Source organism: Oratosquilla oratoria, chromosome 10 (assembly GCF_046742065.1).
Source record: "Oratosquilla oratoria isolate Oo_2021 chromosome 10, ASM4674206v1, whole genome shotgun sequence".
Classification (NCBI taxonomy): Eukaryota; Metazoa; Arthropoda; class Malacostraca; order Stomatopoda; family Squillidae; genus Oratosquilla; species Oratosquilla oratoria.
The window spans coordinates 10532820-10553041 of record NC_134786.1 but is presented as its reverse complement, the minus strand read 5'-3'; the positions used below and the strand labels follow the sequence as shown (position 1 = coordinate 10553041).

Here is a 20222-nt window from a genome sequence, read left to right as displayed (position 1 = left end):
CGTACTCTTCTCCACACTAACTTCCTTACTGTACTCGACTGCCTAGCACACCCCTCCCTCCCTCTCCCTCCATTCCTCCCTCTCGCGGACTCCCTCCCCCCCCTCCATCTAATGACCACCATCTTACCCACTCTATTTCACTCAAGTAAATTCCTTTTCCTGTTGGGTCATTAAAGTTTTATCCCTCCAGAACCCTCCACCTTCCTCCCAGATCTCCTCCACCCACCCCAGCGACCCCGTCACTGTCTGTAGGCAGCTTAGCTCCGCCCTCTTCCACACTCCCACCCTCTCCCTTACTCCTCCTCCTTCGCCCTCTCCTCCTCCTTCGCCCTCTCCTCCTTCCATCATTCCACCTTGGTTAGCCATCACACAAAAACCCATTCCTTCTAAACCCCGCCTCTTTTGGTCCCATTCTTCCTTAGCTCCTCCCATCGTAACTCCTCCCCCTCATAGCCCCGCCCCCCACACTGCTCCTTCTCCCATAAATCTAGACTTTAGCTTCAGCTACAAACTCTGCCAAAAACGTCTTACCTCCCTTAACCCTTCCCTGTTCCCGTTCCTCGTCCCTTTTCCATAATTATCCAATTTCCATCCAGCTCTTTGTGCTTTTTTCATTCCAGGCAGCCTCCTCTATTTTGTATTCACGTTCTCCTCTCTCTTATCTCCTTTTCTCCCTTCCTCTTCTCCCCTTATATTTTTCCTTTCCTTTTGATATTTCTTTCTCTCTCTTTTCAAACATATCCCCACTCTTCTCTGCCTCTCTTTTCTCTCCGTCCCTCTCTTTCCACCATTTTCTTCTCGTACATCTCTCTAGTGAGGCAAGAGCTGGGTTGGTTCAAGCATTCTTACCTAAAACTATGTGTGTGTGTGTGTGTGTGTGTGTGTGTGTGTGTGTGTGTGTGTGTGTGTGTATATATATATATATGTTGAGACATTCTGACAGGTTGACGTAAGCGGAGTAGGAAACGCAGAAGTCTTAGTCTTGAGTTTATTCCTGACCATATATATATATATATATATATATATATATATATATATATATATATATATATATTATATATATACATATATGTACACACTTATGGAGAATACTTTGCAGTGTTTCTGTGATTGTGAAGTCAAGTGTCAATAGCTTCTAGAGCAGTTGGAGTAAAGAACCCGTTTTCACACGGTGAGTCTGGAGTGGAGAGGAACCCATCACCGTGAGTCCAAGGGAAGCCTCAAGTCGGACCGCGTCTTTGCAAATCGCCGCTGGTCCTATCGAGAAGTTGACAACAAATGCGTGTGTGTGTGTGTGTGTGTGTGTGCGTGTGCGTGTGTGTGTGTGCGCGTGTTTGTGTGCGCGTGTTTGTGTGTGTGTGGGTCGGGGTCTTTAACAAGGGTGATGCAGACAAGGTCATCATATTAAGACAGCATGGCAGGACTTGCAGTAATGGATTTTAACTTGACCATTTTAAAATTAAGAAAGAAATAGGTAAGAACTGGTTTACCAATACAGTAGTTGACGAATGGAAGACTTAGCAACCATTTAGTGAGCTCTGAAACTATCGGGCGTTTTAAAAGAAGGTTAGATAACTTTATATATAGATAGAGATGACAGGTAGTAATGGACATGGAACTGCCTAGTATAGGACTTATCTCCTACAGCCCCCTCCATTCTTATAGACTTAAGTTCGTGTATTCACTTGGTCTTTGGATCACGTGTTGGACTCGTGATCGACAGCTATTTCCCTCCTGGAAAAGAGCTCAGAGCTCGTAGGTCCGATCTATGGGTAATGCTATGACCTTACACACACACACACACACACACACACACACACACACACACACACACACACACACACACACACACACACACACACACACACACCAGACTCCCCGCCCACGAGAGTCAGAGTAACGACCCAAAGCGCAGCGGTACCGAAATAATTTCGGCCCTGGGCAGGATTCGAACCAAGTACTACGGGCACCACCATGCCAGTAGTTCAGCGCTCTACCAACTGCGTCACCGAGTCGTGTGTGTGTGTGTGTGTGTGTGTGTGTGTGTGTGTGTGTGTTTACCTAGTTTTATTTTGCGGGAGGAGAGCTATGCTCGTAGTGACCCGCAGTTGTATCTTTCCGCATCTAGTTCTTTCTTAAAATCATATATAGTTTTAGCACTCACTGTTTCCTCTTTCAATTTGTTCCATGTATCTATTACTCTGTATGGAAAGATATTTTTTCAGATCGCTTCTGTAACTGTCTTTAAGTTTCTTCTCGTGTCCTCTTGTATTTCTTCTGTCCCATTTTAGTAAGTCATCCCTATCAAGGATTTCCATCCCATTCATAATTCTGTAGATGTAGATGTGTGTGTGTGTGTGTGTGTGTGTGTGTGTGTGTGTGTGTGTGTGTGTATGCGCCCTTTCTTCTGATCGTTCCTCATACGTCTCTCGTCTTCTCTTCCTCCAGGAAATCGATTGCCATTTGCATCATCGAGGAGGACAGCTACGAGAAGGATGTTCTCTTCTATGTCAACATTGGAGAACCACAGGCTCTTGGAGGTAAGGTCATTCCTCTCGTCCATGTACCTCTCATGAAATATATTCCCAAAAAAAGCATACATATATATCTGAATATAATAATAATGATATGAAATATACGCGTAGATACTTATAAGTACCGTCTTTATCGTTTAGATTCATGCTATATACATTTGAAGATGATTTATATCATTAGTAGAATGATACTTGATCAAATATATTGTGTATTTATATATATTTATTTGATCATTTTTTGCTAAGACTATTTTACACTCCAGTTCCTCTTCATAACCTTTCTGATCTCATTCCAAGTATTGTAAGATTCACAGTAAGATCTCCAAATGAGGCACCTGTACACTGTATGGCTGTCTGCCCTGTGTACATAGGCACCTATTTGCAGCCCGCCTGCCCCCTTTGCTAGTATCGTAGTAGCATTAAGCCCCCCCCCACTAGTCCACCCTTATGCACTTGTACTCACATACCCATTCACTCACTCATTCACTCACTCACTCACTCGACTTGATACAAAACCGGAAGAAGTTCCCCACACAGTGGAAATTCTTCCTAAGGTTTTCATATCCTCAAATCATCAAACTCTAAACATATATTTTTTTTCGTCTATGTAAATCCACTAATCACTCATATATTCATAAGAAGAAAAATCTTTTGACTATGTTTTGTGATTATTACAATTTGTCATGATCATTTTCCGCAGCCGTGTGGATTTTTCTAATCTCCTTTTTTTCATTCTCTTCTCCTCCTCTTCCTGTGTACACATATTAAAACCAATTGGCTTGGCCTGTAATACTTCTGGCGATGTAAGTGTATTTGCCTGCGGGATTGTACACTGGAATGGTGATGATGATGATGATGATAATGATGATGATTATGGTGGTGGGCATGATGATGATGATGGTGATGATGATGACTATGATGACGGTTCTCTCTCACGACAATGACGCTTGTAGCAGTTGTGCAACCCTTCCTTATTACCTTCTCATTACTCCCTCATTACCTTCTCATTACCCTCTTAATACCATAACCTCCGCTACAACCCCCCCCCCCAGACCTCTACCATCTCAATTTATCTTGTGACCGTCTTCCCTTCCACTCCATCTAGGCCTCCTCTTTCTTCCTCATTTCCTTCTTGTTCCTCTTGTCTTTCTTTTTCTTCCTCTTGTTTGCCTACTTCCTTCTCTTTTCCCATTCGCCTCTTAATTTTTTCTGTTTTTCTTTTTTCCTCTTCTTGCTCTCTTTTCCCTTCAATACTCGTATTTCTTTTACCCTTCCTTCTTGTCCTCACACTCCTCCCGTCTCTCTTTTTTCCTCTCTTTCTCTTCCATTTTCTCCTTTAACTACTTCCTCTTTTTCTTCTTCTTCATCTTCCTCTTCTTCTTCATCTTCCTCCTCTTCTTCATCTTCTTCTTCTTCCTCTTCTTCTTCTTCCTCTCCTTCTTCCTCTTCCTCTTCTTCTTCCCCTTTTTCTCCTTGTTCTCCCTTTCTATTTCCTTCGGTATTTTCTCTTTCTTTGTACTCTTCTTCTCCTATTCCTCCCTTCTCTCTTTTTCTCTCCCTCTCTTTAATTTACATTTTCTCCTCTTTATCCTTTATCTCTTTTTTGTTCTCCTTCCTGTCCTTTTTTTTTTCTTCTTCTTCATCTCGTTCTTCTTTCCTCTTTTTCTTCTTCTTCTCTTTCCCGTCTCCTCTTCCTCGTTCCCTCTCCCCTTCTCCTTCTTATCCCTTTCCTTCCTCTCCTTCTCCTTCCTCCTCCTCCATCTTCTCCTCCTCCATCACCTCTTTTTTCCTCCTGCTCTTTTACCTCATTACCCTCCTAATTTTTCTTCTTCTCTTCCTTCTCTTCTTCCTCCTCCTCTTCTTCTCTTCCTCTCCCTTCTTTTGCCCATCTTCTTCTCTTCCTTCTTCTCCTTCTCCATCTCCTCCTCTTCATTTATTTTCTCCTCTTCCTTTTCTTCCTCCTCCTTTTTTCTATCTCCTCCTTCTCCTCTTTCTCTTCTGTTCCTTCCCTCTTTCTTCTTCTTTTCCCTCTGCCTCTTCTTCTCTTTTTCTTTCTTTGTGGTCTTCTCCTCCTCTTTTTCATTTTCTCCCTCTTTTCCTCTCAATCTCTCTCTCTTTCTTCTCCTTTTCCAACTTTATCTTCTCCTCCTCCTCCTCTTCCTTACCCCTTCCGTCGTCCCTCTCCTCCTTCATTCTCTGCCTTCTCTTCTTTTTCTTCCTCCTCCACCTCCTTCTTCACCTTCTTCCTCCTCTTCTTATTCTTCTTCTTCTGTCTCATTCTCTTTCTTCTTCTTGTTTTCGTTTTGCTTCTCATCCCCCTTCTCTTCCTTCATATCCTCCTCCTCCTCCCTTCTTCCTCCTCCTCTTCCCCTCCTTCTCCTCCCCTCTTCCTCCTCTCCTCTCCTCCTCTCCTCCTCCTCCTCCTCCCCTCCTCCTTCTTCTTCTCTGTCTCATTCTCTTTCTACTTCTTCTTGTATCACTTCTCATCCCCCTTGCCCTCCTTCCCTCCCTCTCTCCCTCCCACCTTCCCCCTTCCCTCCCTCCCTTCCTTTCTTCCTTCCTCTCTCCTTCTCTCCCTCATTCCCTCTATCCCTCCTTCCCTCCCTCCTTTCCTCCCTTCCTCTCTCCCTCCCTCCTTTCCCCCTTCCCTCCCTCCCTCCTTTCCCCCTTCCCTCCCTCCTTTCCTCTCTCCTTCTCTTCCTCCCTCCCTCCTTTCTTCCTTCCCTCCCTCTCTCCCTCCCTCCCTCCCTCCCTTCTTCCTTCCCTCTCTCCCTCCCTCCCTTCTTCCTTCCCTCTCTCCCTCTCTCTCTCTCTCTCCCTCTCTCTCTCCCTCCCTCTCTCCCCTCTTCCCTCCTCCCCACCCGTCCTTGCTCCTCTGCCTTTTTCCCAACAGTCCCATATGCTTCCCTAAAACCCATCGTCCTTCCCTCCCCTCCCCCCTCCCCTCCCTCCCTTCCTCACTTTCCCTTCCCATACGGGTAGCCTCCTCAGCCACTCCTCCACACCCTCCACCAGGCCTGTGAGCCCTTCTCTCCCCTTTCCCCCGTCCCCTCGTCCCCCTCTCCCCCCCCCGTCTCCCTCTCCCCCTTCACCAACCTCCTTCCCATTTCCATTCCCCATTTTTCGTCTTTCTTCAGCACCCCCCCCAAAAAAAAAAAAAAAAAATCCTACCCCAACACCTCCTTCCACCCCTTCTCCTCCTCCTCCTCCTCCACCCTTTCTCCCTCCAAAATTGAAGGAAAAAATGCAGCCAATATCCCCCTCCCCTGCCCCTCCTCTCCCCCCTTCCCAACCACTCCCTCCCTCTCTCCTTCCTTCCCTTCCCTTCCCTTTCTCTTCTTTACCCTCCCTTCCCTTTCCCTCCATTTACCCCTTTCTCCTCCACTTCCCTTCCTTCCCCTCCCTCCCCTCCTCCCTTCCCTTCCTTCCCCTCCCCTCTCTCTCCCCTTCCCTTTCCTTCCTTCTCCTCCCCTCTCTCTCCCCTTCCCTTCCTTTCCTTCCTATCTCCTCCCCTTATCCCTCCTACTATTCCCGCTGCTCTCCCTTCCACTACCCTCCTCCCCCATATCCCCAAAACCTCCCTTTCTCCTCCCCTTCCTTCCCCTTCCCTCCCTTCCCCTCCCCTCCCCTCCCCTCCCACAATTCGTATCCTAAACGGCACTTGGTGCTCATCTGCCCTCCTATGCCACCCGAGTATACCCCCCACCCCCACCCAATCCCACCCACTCCCTTCTTCCCTAACGCCTCCCCCCCCTACCTCCCTTACCCGTCATTATTGATGGATGTCATGGCTTCCTGCGGGTTGCCTCCTCCCTCCCTCCCTCTCCCCCCTCCCTCCCTCTCCCCCCTCCCCCTCCCTCCCTCTCCCCCCTCCCTCTCCCCCCTCCCCTCTCCCTCCCTCCCTCTCTCTACTCCCCTCTCCCTCCCCCCTCCCCCTCCCCCCCACCCACCCAGATCATTTGTTCCGTCCACCTGTGTGATTTGGTTTGGACACAAAAGACACACAAAACACTGCCTTGGCCTGTGTTTATTGATTTATTTTTTGTTGAGATGTTTTGGTGACTTATTCTTGTTTGCTGTTCTTTTGGTATAATTACTCTTATCACTCTGACCTCGCGTCTTTTGCGTACAAAGACACGCACGCGCAGACGCTGCATGTTTCAATACACAGAGTAAATTGATGGGGATCTAGTGTATTATGTATTTACAGGTATAGAGATATATGCATATTGTGTGTGCGTATATACATATATATAAATATATATATATGTATATATGTGTGTGTGTGTGTGTGTGTGTGTGTATGTGTGTGTGTGAGAGAGAGAGAGAGAGAGAGAGAGAGAGAGAGTGAATGTGAGAGAGACAAAGAATGTGCATGTGTATGTGTGTGTGTAAGAGTGCAGATGAGTGTGTGTGTGTGTGCGTGTGTGTAGATGTGTGAGTCTATATGCATATCTGTACTTGCATGTACATGTACCCTTTTATTTGTATATTCATTTGTAGGCATGCGTATAACTACACATGTGCATATGAATACATGTGTAATATAAAATATATATGTTCACACTTAGTACCCGCAAGAAAAGGAATGTTATGTATGTTCCCTTCAATGTCATTCCAAGAGCGTTTGTTTGACGTAAGCTCACATCGATCGCAGTATCGCTGTTCCCTTCTGCAGGAAGGGAAGTGCGAAGGGGCAGAGGTAGACACAGTAGCCCACAGGTGAGGACCGCTGGCGCCAAGGGCGTCTCGGCGCCAGGGGCGTCTCGGCGCCAGGGGCGTCCCGGCGCCCGGACGAGTCTGGGCAGAGGTTCTGCACCAAAGTTCTGGGACCAGATTATTTTCTAGCGGCTGTCATTATGTTCTCAGATCAAGATTATTGTTTTTTTTTCTCACGCTTCCTTCTTTTCTTCTTCTGTTTCTCTTTCTCTCCCTCTCTTTCTCTCCCTCTCTCTGTCTCTCTATCCCTCTCTCTCTACCCCTCTCTCTCTACCCCTCTCTCTCTACCCCTCTCTCTCTATCCCTATATCTCTATCCCTATCTCTCTATCCCTATCTATCTCCATCTCTCTCTCTCCTTATCTCTCTCTCTCTTTTCTTTCTCTTTTTGTCTCTCAATCTCTCTCGCTCACTATCTTTTTCTCTCTTTCTCTTTCTTCCTCTCTCTCTCTCTCTCTCTCTCTCTCTCTCTCTCTCTCTCTCTCTCTCTCTCTCTCTCTCTCTCTCTCTCTCTCTCTCTCTCTCTCTCTCTCTCTCTCTCTCTCTCTCTCTCTCTCTCTCTCTCTCTCTCTCTCAAAATGGTGTTTCCTGGAAAAGCGACATTTTGTATTCGCTTTTCCAGATGGAGAGGGGGAACATTTGTAGTTGGAGTACATATTTAGAGCAATATATGACAGTAACTCACTGACAAACATTTACATGTGTGTGTGAGTATGTGTGTGTGTACATGTATGTGTGTATATGTGTGTGTGTGTGTGAGTATGTGTGTGTGTACATGTAAATGTGTGTGTATGAGTGTGTTTGTACATGCATGCGAGTATGTGTGTGTATATATATGTAAATGTGTGTGTGTACATGTAAATGTGTGTGTTTATGAGTGTGTGTGTACATGCATGCGAGTGTGTGTGTGTGTGTATGTAAATGTGTGTGTGTGTGTGTGTGTGTGTGTGTGTGTGTGTGTGTGTGTGTGTGTGTGTGTGTGTGTGTGTGTGCATGCATCCGAGTGTGTGTGTATATGTAAATGTGTGTGTGTGTGTGTGAGTGTGTGTGTGCATGCATGCGAGTGTGTGTGTGTATATGTAGATGTGTGTGTGTGTGTTTATGTGTGTGATTATGTGTGTATGTGTGTACATGCATTCGAGTGTGTGTGTGTGTGTATAAGTAAATGTGTGTGTGTGTGTGTGTATGTATGTACATGCATGCGAGTGCGTGTGAATGTGTATGTGTGTGTGTGTGTGCGTGTATAAGTAATTGGGTGTGTGTTTGTATATGTAAATATGTGTGTGAGTATGTGTGTGTGTGTGTGTGTGTGTGTGTGTGTGTGTGTGTGTGCATGGGTGTGTGTATTTGTAAGGGCCATGAAACGTCTGCTTTGTGCATCAAATATACAAAATGTGTCATTTTTCTGGTGAAAACTTTACATATCAGATGCAGAGTTTGTCAAACAATAAAATTTTGCGATAGAAGGCGCCATAGAAAATAATCTGTTCCTCATCGACGTCAAACAAACATTTTCTTTCTTCTTGAATAAAAGCTCCCGTAGCACGTTCCCATAACTAGAAAGGGTTTGCTTAAATATAAGAAAAAAATCTCTGTGTGTACGTGTATTTGTACACAGACGCGTTGTGTGCGCGTGTGTGTGTGTGTGTGTGTGCGTGTGTAAGTGTGCGTTTAGGGACACGCTCAAACGCACCAGCTTCTACTAAAACCTTAAAGTTTTACACCAACTGTCTGGCAACACAAGTAACACCATCTGGGACTCCTTTGGGGGCACCATCGTCCCAGCTGGCTCTTTCAGTACCACCTTTTGCACCATTGCTCACCACAGCCACCACCACCTTTTTTACCATTTTCACCACGACCTCAGAATATACATATGGTTCATATTAGATTAGACTTACCTTAAAAATCCTCCTCACAATTTTGCATCCGTATAAAACGACCTGCTTGAACTGATAGTTAAAGATACATTTTTATATGCTTGCTATATTCTCCCTTTGTAGACTTAGCTAGTAGACGTTTATAGATACTTTAGAGGCATAGTTACTAACTGGATTACATATTAATCACTACCTCCTTTCGGCCGTTGAATAAAAAGTAAAGGTGTTTTTTTCCATCGGTTGGTATCCTTGTTTCTTGTCATTTCGTTAGGGTATTGGTACAACTGGGTAATTTCATAGGTTTTTATTGATATCACTGGGATGAAAAATAACAGGATTTCGTCTGAATAAACAATTTTGATATTATGGATAATTAAGTGGTCAACAGTGAGAGTTTACGAATTGTAGCCTGATGAAATTAACCAGTTTCCTCATCGAGTGAAGTGGCAAGCGTAGCGGTACCAACCTGCTGTAGTACTTCTGATTGGCATAATTTAGTCACCGTATCTCATTCATGCCACGGAATTGGTAGTTTGTTGCTCAACCTGTACAAGGTAAAAAATTACTCACCCCCATCCTACCACCTACAACCAGGTTCGTAGCTTCTTAGAACTCTAGGATCAGTTGGCCGCTTGGCCAAACACCCTCTCCACCACATCTTTATGTATTGCTGTCAACTCAAAATACTTTTACTCATTCAATTTCGTTTGTGACTTTACACGCAGATACACCAGTAAAGGAGAAAGGTATACTACTTCTGTCGACTCATATTTTGAGTAGATATTTCCATATTCCCTTCTCCCTAAAGAAATATATATACTTATCCATCCCCTCGCCCTCCACCGTCCCCCCCCCCAACACCTCACAACTCAATACATTTGTGTTTTGCTTGCCATATGCAGCGCATTATGATTTGTTATTTGCATGGTATTTTAAACTTCGTCTTGGTTTGCTGTTTTGTTTTACCGTAGAAAGTAAGTTTAGTTTAATATCTAGTATAAGTATATATATAGAGAGGAATGGTTGATGTTTTAATATGATATAATTTGTAAGAGTTATCTTAGTTCCATATTCTGTACTCTTAAGATTTCAAAAAAGAAAGTATATATGTGTCTTGTTTCAAATATTTAAAGACTTTTTTCTTGTTTTCAATATGAAGTTTTGTTCCCTTAAGGAATATTTTAGACCAATTGGTTTTTTCCTTTCAAATAAGCACCATTGCGTTTGGACTCCAGGCAAGAGCAAGAAAATCTCTTTCAAGAGGGTTTAGGAACCCCCTCTTTAAAACCTCTTTAAGGGGGCGGGGTTTTGACGAGGCCCGCCTCGCATCCCCCCAAATAAGGAAGGGGGAGGGACTGAGGAAGAATGATATCACTATCACCATAACTCAAACCGATTTCAGGTTACCAACAAAGAACATTTTCTTTTTTCTTTTTTAATTCCAGACCTCTTTAGGTACATTTTTTTTTCAAAACAACGATAAAATGAATTCTACACTATTTATGAAATGAAACCTGCATCATATATTCATTTTTCCACTCCCTCCCTCCTTCCAATTAGTAATGTATGACAAAGTAAAATAAAATGGCAAACGTGGCCATAGTTCTGTGACCAGTAAAACTTCCTCTAGTAGTTTAGAAAAAATAATTTTGAAAAAAAAAAGATTTCTTGCCCTTGCTGCAAGGCTCTGAACGGGAAACCTTTTAGAGAACTAAGTTAAGCTAAGTAGACGCACCATGATTTATATTTAACACAATAACCAGATAGCGGGGATGTGTCATAACACTGAGAATCGGCTGGAATGCTCATGTATTATTAATATGGTACGTTTGCGTTTGTATGTCTAAAAACTCATCAGCATTTTGCATATGTATGTTTATAAAGATATCTTCAACACTGCCTTAACTGTGTTTCGATAACTACTGAGAGCTAAAGTGACGGGCAACCACTAATTCAATAATAACGATAAATAGCAGTAATATGATAATGAAGATTGAAAATAATAATAATAATGATGCTGTGTTAAGCTTCACTGTTGTCTAGACGATGTGACGTCATGTCGGTCAGTCTTTTGTAAGTGCTTCTGTCTTTTCCGTACGGTTCCCTATTATATAACATGGAGAGTTCTTGTTTCAGTCCTGTCAGCGTTCTTCCATGTTCACTGTTCAGTCTCCAGTTCGCATGTGAACTAAGCTCTTTTCATGTTTAAACCTCCCTCGACACAACTTAACTAAACTTTGACTTGACTCGTTCTTGTTTATAAATCTCGGTGATGCACCGCGGTTAGAATAAACTCCGCGCTGTCTCGGTTTTTTCGTCTGAGGCGTGGGAAGGAGACGATGAGCAAGATTATGTCGCGTTCAAGCACAAATGTGTCAAAGGGCGAATCAGTACAAATGATGAAAAACATTATGTAGATAGACGTACACAAATATATGTGCATATAAAATTACATTAGATATTACATACTACACTATACGTACTACATAGTACATACATTATACATGCAATTTTATATTATATATATATATATATATTCATATAATTTATATATGTATGTATATATTTTATATATATATATATATATATATAATGTATGTACTTGTATACTTGTATCAATTCATACACATATACATGCATATACATATATTTGTATACGTGTATTCGTATTTTGAACGCCATAAAAGTGTATAACTATACAAAACGAGTGCTTGTATTTGCATTCATGCATCAGAGAATATCCTCCGTGGATAGGACAGACATTTCCTGTCTGATTGTCTTCTTGCCCATCGACCGACCCAAAACCTCCGGTGACACATTGTCCCCCTCCCGTCCGACGGACTCTGCCGAGTAGGACTAACCGTTTTTGGACTTGCAGACTACGAAGGGTTCGAGTTCGAGAACAAGGGTGATGATGACCTCTCCGAAGAAGAGAAGATTGCACTCCTCGGCAAGCCTAAGCTTGGTACCTCCACGCGAACCCAGATCAGAGTCAAGGAGAACAAAGAGTACAAGGTGAGTACGACTTAGAGCAAGGTGATTTTGTAGGTTCGTGCGAATCCGACAGATTCGTTCTAAATCACACATTTGTACTGAATACGTAATCATACACACACACGCACACACACACACACACACACATATATATATATATATATATTATGCATACTGTATATACACACATGCCTGTGCTTAGATACATATACAGGTACATATGTGTATACATAGTGTATATAAAGATATGGATGTACTGATATACAGATATACTGTTAGAATGGTATATGAATATGATTCAGTGCACGTTGACATAACGTAGAATTTGATCCATATTCTCATGTTTGAATATAAAATGTATTCATGTATTTTATGTGGTTATTTTGTTTTACATATCTGTAACTATGCATGCCTGTGTTCTCGCCCAATATTACATTTCATAGACGACGCTTGAAAAGAGTTTTATGCGAATTTTAGCTTAGATTTCTCTTGATTTTTGTCTATGTGGATGGGAAAGCGGGACCACTTGCCACGAAGGAGGAGGAGGAGAAGAAGAAGGAGGAGGAGGAGGAGTAGGAGAAGCTGTATCCTGCGTAACATCTTAGGGCTTAGTGGGAACCATGTCTATCAGTGTATTCAAACTAAAGAAATTTCAATATCAGCTGGATCTTTTTTTTATTCTAAATATATTGAAGGGAAGAGTAAGGAAAGCTGGTATACGCAATACTAATAATCAGAAGGAAAAATTAAAGTTTCTTTTTTTAGTCTTTTATTCGTTTTGTGTTTTTGGAGGTAGGGAGAAGGAGATACAAAATAGAACATTCTATGTGAAGCCGTGCCCTACAGGGACCCTGACCCTAATCCCAAGAGAGTCGACCACGATGTGGTGGCAACGTATCTTTCTTTAGTGGAGAATAGGCACCAAGCTCCCTTTTTTTCAGTGCCCTCAGAAACATTATCTCATCCCATCGGTTTTTGTTGTCGCCTGTAATGTTATCCCATGTCTGTTCATGAGGATTCGCACAGTGTCATTCATTTTTGTCACTTTCGAGAAACTACTATCTTTGTATAATTATTACAGTTGTTAATATTTCTACTGGCACCATTTTTACTATTTATACCGCCACAGCATTCTTTGGTCATTATCAGCTTTGTTTGTTGTTGTCATCACTGAAATTCTCATTACAGTTCTTTACATTTTTCATTACAATGGTTCCTTGCCATCATCACCTCCTTATTCGTTACTGTTGCCTCTACTGTCACAGTGCACTGCCATCATAATAACATATCTTACATTGTCGTCGCTATCAATCTTGTTTGTCTCAATAACTATTTGTCTCGTCTATCTCTTTTTCTACAAGAGAGGACGGAGAGGGGGAGGGTCGCCTATCAAGTGAAGTAGCCTTCCTGCATTGCGTTTGACCCAGGGTAGTAGGCGGATGTAGGGTTGACCCGCCATCCATGAGGAGCTGAGAAGGTGGAGGGGGTGGAAGAGGGGAGTGGAATGGGTGGGAGTAGGTACGTGCCCCTGTCCTAGCTACCCCCGTAATAAGAGGGATAAAGCTCTGGGTATATAATATCATTATCACAGTCATCATTGGATTTTTTTAATTATCCTTCATTAAATCAATTGAAATCATCTATCTAGTTGATAAGTTTGGAACGCGATTCCATTTCAATTTTGCTCCAACGTCAACCCATCAATGATTAATTGAAAGGACAATTTCTGTTCCCAGCACTTTCGATTTCCATCTACAACAGACACTAACGATATCGTCATCTGTTATCGATAATAAATAATAATCATTCTTCATCACAATTCTTGTCACACAATAATTCCCCTTCCCCCGTTCATCTTCCCTCACTCATTCACGCTCTGAACCTTTAATGGTGGATAAATGAAATGTCAGACACATCGAGAAAAAAAAAAACATTTGCTCTCGAGCTCACGGCTGACATGAGACTGACGTCACACACGGCGTCGGTACGCACAGTTGGCGAGAATATCGATCCATTAGTAGAAACCCGCTAGATGGATCTATACAGTTACATCTATACATCTTTACATAATATTACAAATATACACGCTCCCACTGCAACCCACTCACTCCCAACCACTCACTCCAAGATGGCCATTGTTATCGTCTACCCAGAAAGGTTTATGGAGATAACATCCGTCTACATATATTCATATATCTATGATTTGCTTCATGGTCTAGGCTGAGCGTTCTCGCAAGCGTCGAGGATTGGTCATTCAATTCAAGAATACTCTGAGGAAGTGTCTCTTTTTTATGATGCCTCTTAAAACAAATACCTTTCACTGTTCTTCGTGTTATAGAAAACGTTAGTGTCGGGCGGGTTCGTTATTGATTTTATTCTGGTTACCGTTTGGTAATTTAGTTCAGGTGAGGGAAACCGCGAGATTTTTCTGTCGGCAGAAGAAAATCCGCTGGACAATAGCCAGAATAAAGTCTTCCAAGTGGCCACCAAGCAATCATATATATATATATATATATATATATATATATATATATATATATGTATTATATATATATATATATATACACGACGTTCAAGTTTTATTTGAACAGCAATTAAGCATGAGAAAGTATATGCTGTATTCCCTACAGAGAGTGTCTCGATGCTATGTATCTTGGGTATCTAGGATGTTAAATTTAGGGTGTGCCCCCTGAAGCAATTTGATCATTAGGAATCTTCTCTCATATTAGATACCTGGTATGTTAAACATGCGGATCGTCTGTAGAGTTCCTCAAGAAGTAGGTATTTGTCATGTTTGAATATATCATGTTCCCAAGAATTCCTTTGTAATAATTCATTTGCATCGCGAAATGCGTGGCGTCTTCCCTGAGAGTTTTTTTCGCCATTTTCCGAATCCTCTGATCCTTACAGTTCCTTCGTGCCCTCAGCATCGGTGTCATTTTGCCAAAACGAAATGCAGAGAGGACGCTAAACGTGTTTGTTTTCCCGTGCGGGAAATCGCAGTTCGCCAAATCAGACAAAAAATCCAGTAAGGGGGTGGGAGAGGAGCCATTAGTTCTTTGGGCATGTCACTGTATGCCATATGTGCATAATGAGAACTTCCTCTCTCTCTCTCTTTTTTTGGGTCTGTCACTGTATGTACATGATGAGAACTTTCTCTTTTGGGTCTGTCACTGTATGTACATGATGAGAACTTTCTCTCTCTCTCTCTCTCTCTCTCTCTCTCTCTCTCTCTCTCTCTCTCTCTCTCTCTCTCTCTCTCTCTCTCTCTCCCTCCAAGTGTTACCCTCGATAAAAAGAACTGAATCACTTTTTCAGAGTAAGAAAAAGACTTAAAAAAGCTGAAGAAACACCAAATGTAGTAGTTCTAGTCCTTATAAGTATGACGTGGCCGAGTCAAAATATAAAGGATTACAAAGGCGGAGCATACCGACAGGAGACCTTTTGGCCCATAACTAGGCCGGATGCGGAGAAAAATTAATGAACAAAAAACGAATGATTAAATGAATAAATAAAACAAATAGATAATGATAGATAATGAACAAACATAAATAATGATGATTTATAAAATAGATAAAAAGAGATAATAACAAATAAATAAATTAGCTAAAATATAATAAATAGCAGGCATTACAGTAAATTGCTTAGGTGTTTATCATCATAAAACTTCGAACTGCACTACATTGTACTGTTTGAGCAGGAAGTTTATTCCATTCATCAACTACACGGTTGGCCAAACTGTTTCTATCCATTTCCAAATTTAATCTACTTCCTGACAGTTTGAGCCCATCATTTCTTGTCCGATTCGCATTCAGTGTGAAAATTTCGTCACTTTTGATGCCTTGACTCTTCATGTGAGATATAACAATGTTTTTTACCTCGAGTTTCACTAAAAGGAAAACCCGAAGCCCCATAGTGGCCGGCAACGGTCCTCGGGCTCTCGATCTCTCTGAGAAGGATTGGTCGCCGGTTGTCAACTCTCCATGTGTGACAAGGTGTAAGAAATATGGTTAAAGCTGACTGGGACCGAATGTCGGCCCCTCAGGGCTGCGCCTCCTGAAGAAGGTGACGGTGGTTGACGGGTTTTGAAAAAGAAGGTCGCTAGCAGCCTCGTCCCGCCCCTGTGGGTCGTTTTGCACGACATGCAGGGGGAACATGATGACGGTATTCTGGTCCCCCTCCGCAGAGTAGTAATCGAGAGCGATGAAGTGAGGTCACAGATGTGAAAGACAGATTTAAGAAATGTGACTGAAAAGTTGGTAGTGTATCAGCATAGTAATGGTCAGGATTCCCCTTCAACTGAAGATAAGCATGAGAGAATTATACGTGGCTCCGGTCCGTAGGGTATCTCTAAACCCCTCCCCCCAACTCCACTTCAACTGAATGAAGCCATCTGTAAGTTTTGTTATCCTAGGTAGGGTAGCACTTGTTCCTTCCCCTGTAGGGACCCATCCAAACCGCACATAGGAAAGCAGGTCGTCAGTGTATCTCGTGGGTACGTCGTATAACCCCGTTCCCTTGTACATACAAGTTCTTCGTCACAGAGTAGAACCATTCACGACTGTAACGTAACTTGGCTGAAACGTTTGTACTGTAGAAGAAGTCCTAAAAACGTTTGGAACCCTTCTACATGTAGTAGGAACAATAAACATCGTTCCCTCCCTCGTAGGAACGTATGTTCTGTAGAACTGTTGTATTCAATGTTCCCAGACTGGCAGTGACGTTTATGTCAATCCTTACAGCAGAGGAAAGTTAGACACTCAACGTATTCTCCCTTGTTAGAAGGTTCTGTATCGTACAGTAATTCAAGAGAACGTTTTTACGTTGGTATGAACCTTGTAGGAACGTTTATTGTTCTCCACCTAAAGGTGGCGTCACACCAGGCATTTCTCGTTAGCATGCTACTTGCTTTTGCTTCGTTTGAGAAGAAACGACTTCGGTTACAATATTCTAGAATTCCATAAGAAAATCTCTTAACAATGTGCCTAACATTCGTATTCTAGGTTTAACTTCTTAGTTTCTTTCAGCTTCTCACAATATTTGAAAAACAAAAGATTGTCACCGACATCGTTTCTACTCAAACGAAGTAGCAAAATCAAGTAGCATGCTAGCGAGAAATGCCTAGTATGCCGCCACCTTTATTTTGCACCACACCGTGAAACATAAACAAACGACCCGACGTCACCGTGACGTCAAGTCGTTGTTATTGTTGTCGGAACGGTGCAGTGTGTAACTTCAGGTCTTCCCCGTATTCCTCAGGGTCAAAACACTTATCGAAGGAGGTCTTTGCAAGCAACAAGTCGGTCACATGAATGCAAGAGTAATGCATCAATGCCCTACACATGTGGCCAGCTTGCTGCCAGCAAGTTACTGAATGTACAGTGGTGTATACGTTGTGAACCCAACCTGAGATTTCGTGTACAGTATGATGGTAGCAGCACACTGGGTTTGAAACCATACCCTGAACCCTGTCTCTACCCACCCCCCGCTCTCGCTCGCTCGCTCTCGCTCTCTCTCTCTCTCTCTCTCTCTCTCTCTCTCTCTCGCTCTCTCTCTCGCTCTCTCTCTCGCTCGCTCTCTCTCTCGCTCGCTCTCTCTCTCGCTCGCTCTCTCTCTCGCTCTCTCTCTCTCTCGCTCTCTCTCTCTCTCGCTCTCTCTCTCTCTCGCTCTCTCTCGCTCTCGCTCTCTCTCGCTCTCGCTCTCTCTCTCTCTCGCTCTCTCTCTCTCTCGCTCTCTCTCGCGCTCTCTCTCGCGCTCTCTCTCGCGCTCTCGCTCTCTCTCTCTCTCTCTCTCTCTCTCTCTCTCTCTCTCTCTCTCTCTCTCTCTCTCTCTCTCTCTCTCTCTCTCTCTCTCTCTCTCTCTCCACCTTTCTACCCCACAACCTCTCTCTCTCTCTCCGCCCCCCCTCCCCCTCTCTCTCTCTCTCTCTCTCTCTCTCTCTCTCTCTCTCTCTCTCTCTCTCTCTCTCTCTCTCTCTCTCTCTCTCTCTCTCTCTCTCCATCTCTCCTTCACCCCTTCCTCCCTCCCTCTCTTCCTTCCCTCTTCTTCCCAACTCCATGTCCCTGCGTTGAATATCAAAGCATTTCAGAACGCTTCGCCCTACATTGTAAACCATTACATACAATGGCAGCAATACTCAAAGCGATATTGCCCACACCCAAAACCTCGCCCCCTTCCCCCCTTCTCCCCCCTTTTCTCCCCCCACCCACGTCCTGCCCATCCCCCTCTTCCCACCGCCAACCCCCTCCCTCCCCACCATTGCACTTCTTTTTTTTTTCCAAAATCCGTGTGTCATGGTACCATCCCCGTTCTTTCAGACAATAGTGGACAATCTGCTGAGGGAACAGCGCTACACCAGCGATGGACTCAAATTGGTAAAAAAAAAAAAGCAAAAAAAAAAAAAAAGCTTTGCAGCAGCCTGGCAAGCAGCTCAAACCTTTCCCCCCCTCCCCTCCGTGTCTCCCCCACCCCCACTCCCCATCCCTCCACTCTCTGTCTCCCCCCCCCCCCCACCTCCACGTAGCTCGGAACCTGATCCCAGCCACCGCCAAGAGCACCATGGGTACTAAGGACTCTTAGGGGCCTTATAAGTACTCTTAGGCCTTCCTTCTGGCTGGGAGCAGTAGACGCGTTAGTAACCACGCCAGTCGCACTCTTTCGCACACCGCCCCCGCGCCAGGAGCCGCTGAACGACTCCTGAAGGACCTCTTAGGTCTTGCTCTCGGGATTCCTAGATTTTGGAAGACTGAAATAGGTATATATGATATATATATATATGCGTGAGTAACCACTAGGAAAAGTAAACTAACGAAGCAGAGCGCTTTCGTTTAATTACATCTTCAGTGCACTGAAGATGTAATTAAACGAAAGCGCTCTGCTTCGTTAGTTTACTTTTCCTAGTGGTTACTTACGCATTTGTGAACACACGCTCTTAGTGTTTTTATTGCATATATATATATATATATATATATATATATATATATGTGTGTGTGTGTGTATGGACAAATGTGTAAATTACATGTAACTGATCTCGAGGGTGTTCAGGCACTAGCGTAGGACCACCTCATCCACTCCACCACCACCACCTCCTCCTCCTCCTCCTCCCGTGGCAAGGGTCCAGCTCGTCACCAAAGTAGAGTCCAGAGCATTTCTTGTAGAGCAGATCTTCTTCACTTAATCCTTCTCTCTCTCTCTCTCTCTCTGTCTGTCTCTCTTTCTCTCTTTCTCTCCTCTTTCTCTCTCTCTCTCTCTCTCTTTTAGGGTCTTTAACCCTATAGGACCAAAGTAAATTTGATTTTTTTCCATTGCAGATAATGAGTCTTGTTTTCTTCCACCTTCTCCTCTTCCTTCTACTCCTCCTCTTCGTCCTCCTCCTCCTCCTCTTCCTCCTCCTCCTCCTCTTCCTCGTCCTCCTCCTCCTTTTTCCTTCTTCGCTTCTTCATTCTTGGGACGTGTATCTACCTCTGGCGTTCCTGCGAGAAAGACGTCAAAGAGAATCGTGTCCTTGCTGCCTTTCTTCAAAACCAGTCAATACCCTCACCTCCATCTCGAGGTGCGGCCCCGATAGGGCTGACACTCGGTTCCTAGAGCGAGCCCAGGATATCTCTAGTATATTATTATTATTATTTACATAAGGAAAATTAACATTTGGCGACCGCTCTCCTCCTCCTCCTCCTCCTTCTACCACTTCCATACACAGTCCCACACTAATGTGACAGCCAAAGAGCTTTGTTAGAGGGTTCGAGGCCCGTTGTCGGCTGCTGTGGGGACGCGGATTTCCAGTCACTGAAACTCTGAGGCTTCAGTTAATATTATTACCATCTTTCCCTTCTCGTTTTTTTCCTTTCCTGTGTATAGTCTTCGTTTTTTTTTTTTTTTTTTTCCTTCGGTTTTCACTTCGTCTTTTTTTTTTTTCTCCTCTCCCCTTTCCCTCCTATTCTTTCTTTTAATGTTTTTCGTCTTGTTCGTTTTCTACCTGCGTTTATTTTCTTTCTTCTATTTTCATCATTTTCTTTCTTCGATTGTTTTCTTCCATTTCCTTTCTATCCTTTCTTTTTGTTCTCTTTTTTTTTACTTCTCTCTTCTCCCTCTTCTTC

The 20222-nt window shown here is 43.4% G+C and overlaps 1 protein-coding gene across 10 annotated transcripts in view; it reads left to right on the top strand.

Annotated features, from left to right (window-relative positions):
• Nucleotides 1–20222, top strand: part of Calx (sodium/calcium exchanger 3) — a 374201-nt gene that overhangs the window by 325697 nt on the left and 28282 nt on the right. For 6 of the 10 annotated variants that reach the window (XM_076191513.1, XM_076191512.1, XM_076191514.1 and 3 more), the window contains exons 2-4: nt 2449–2540; nt 9858–9878; nt 12011–12147. In XM_076191513.1, the coding sequence (XP_076047628.1) occupies nt 2449–2540; nt 9858–9878; nt 12011–12147 (250 nt within the window). The remainder of the gene's footprint in view (nt 1–2448; nt 2541–9857; nt 9879–12010; nt 12148–20222) is intronic. The other 4 variants (XM_076191518.1, XM_076191515.1, XM_076191517.1 and 1 more) reach the window with 2 other exon arrangements.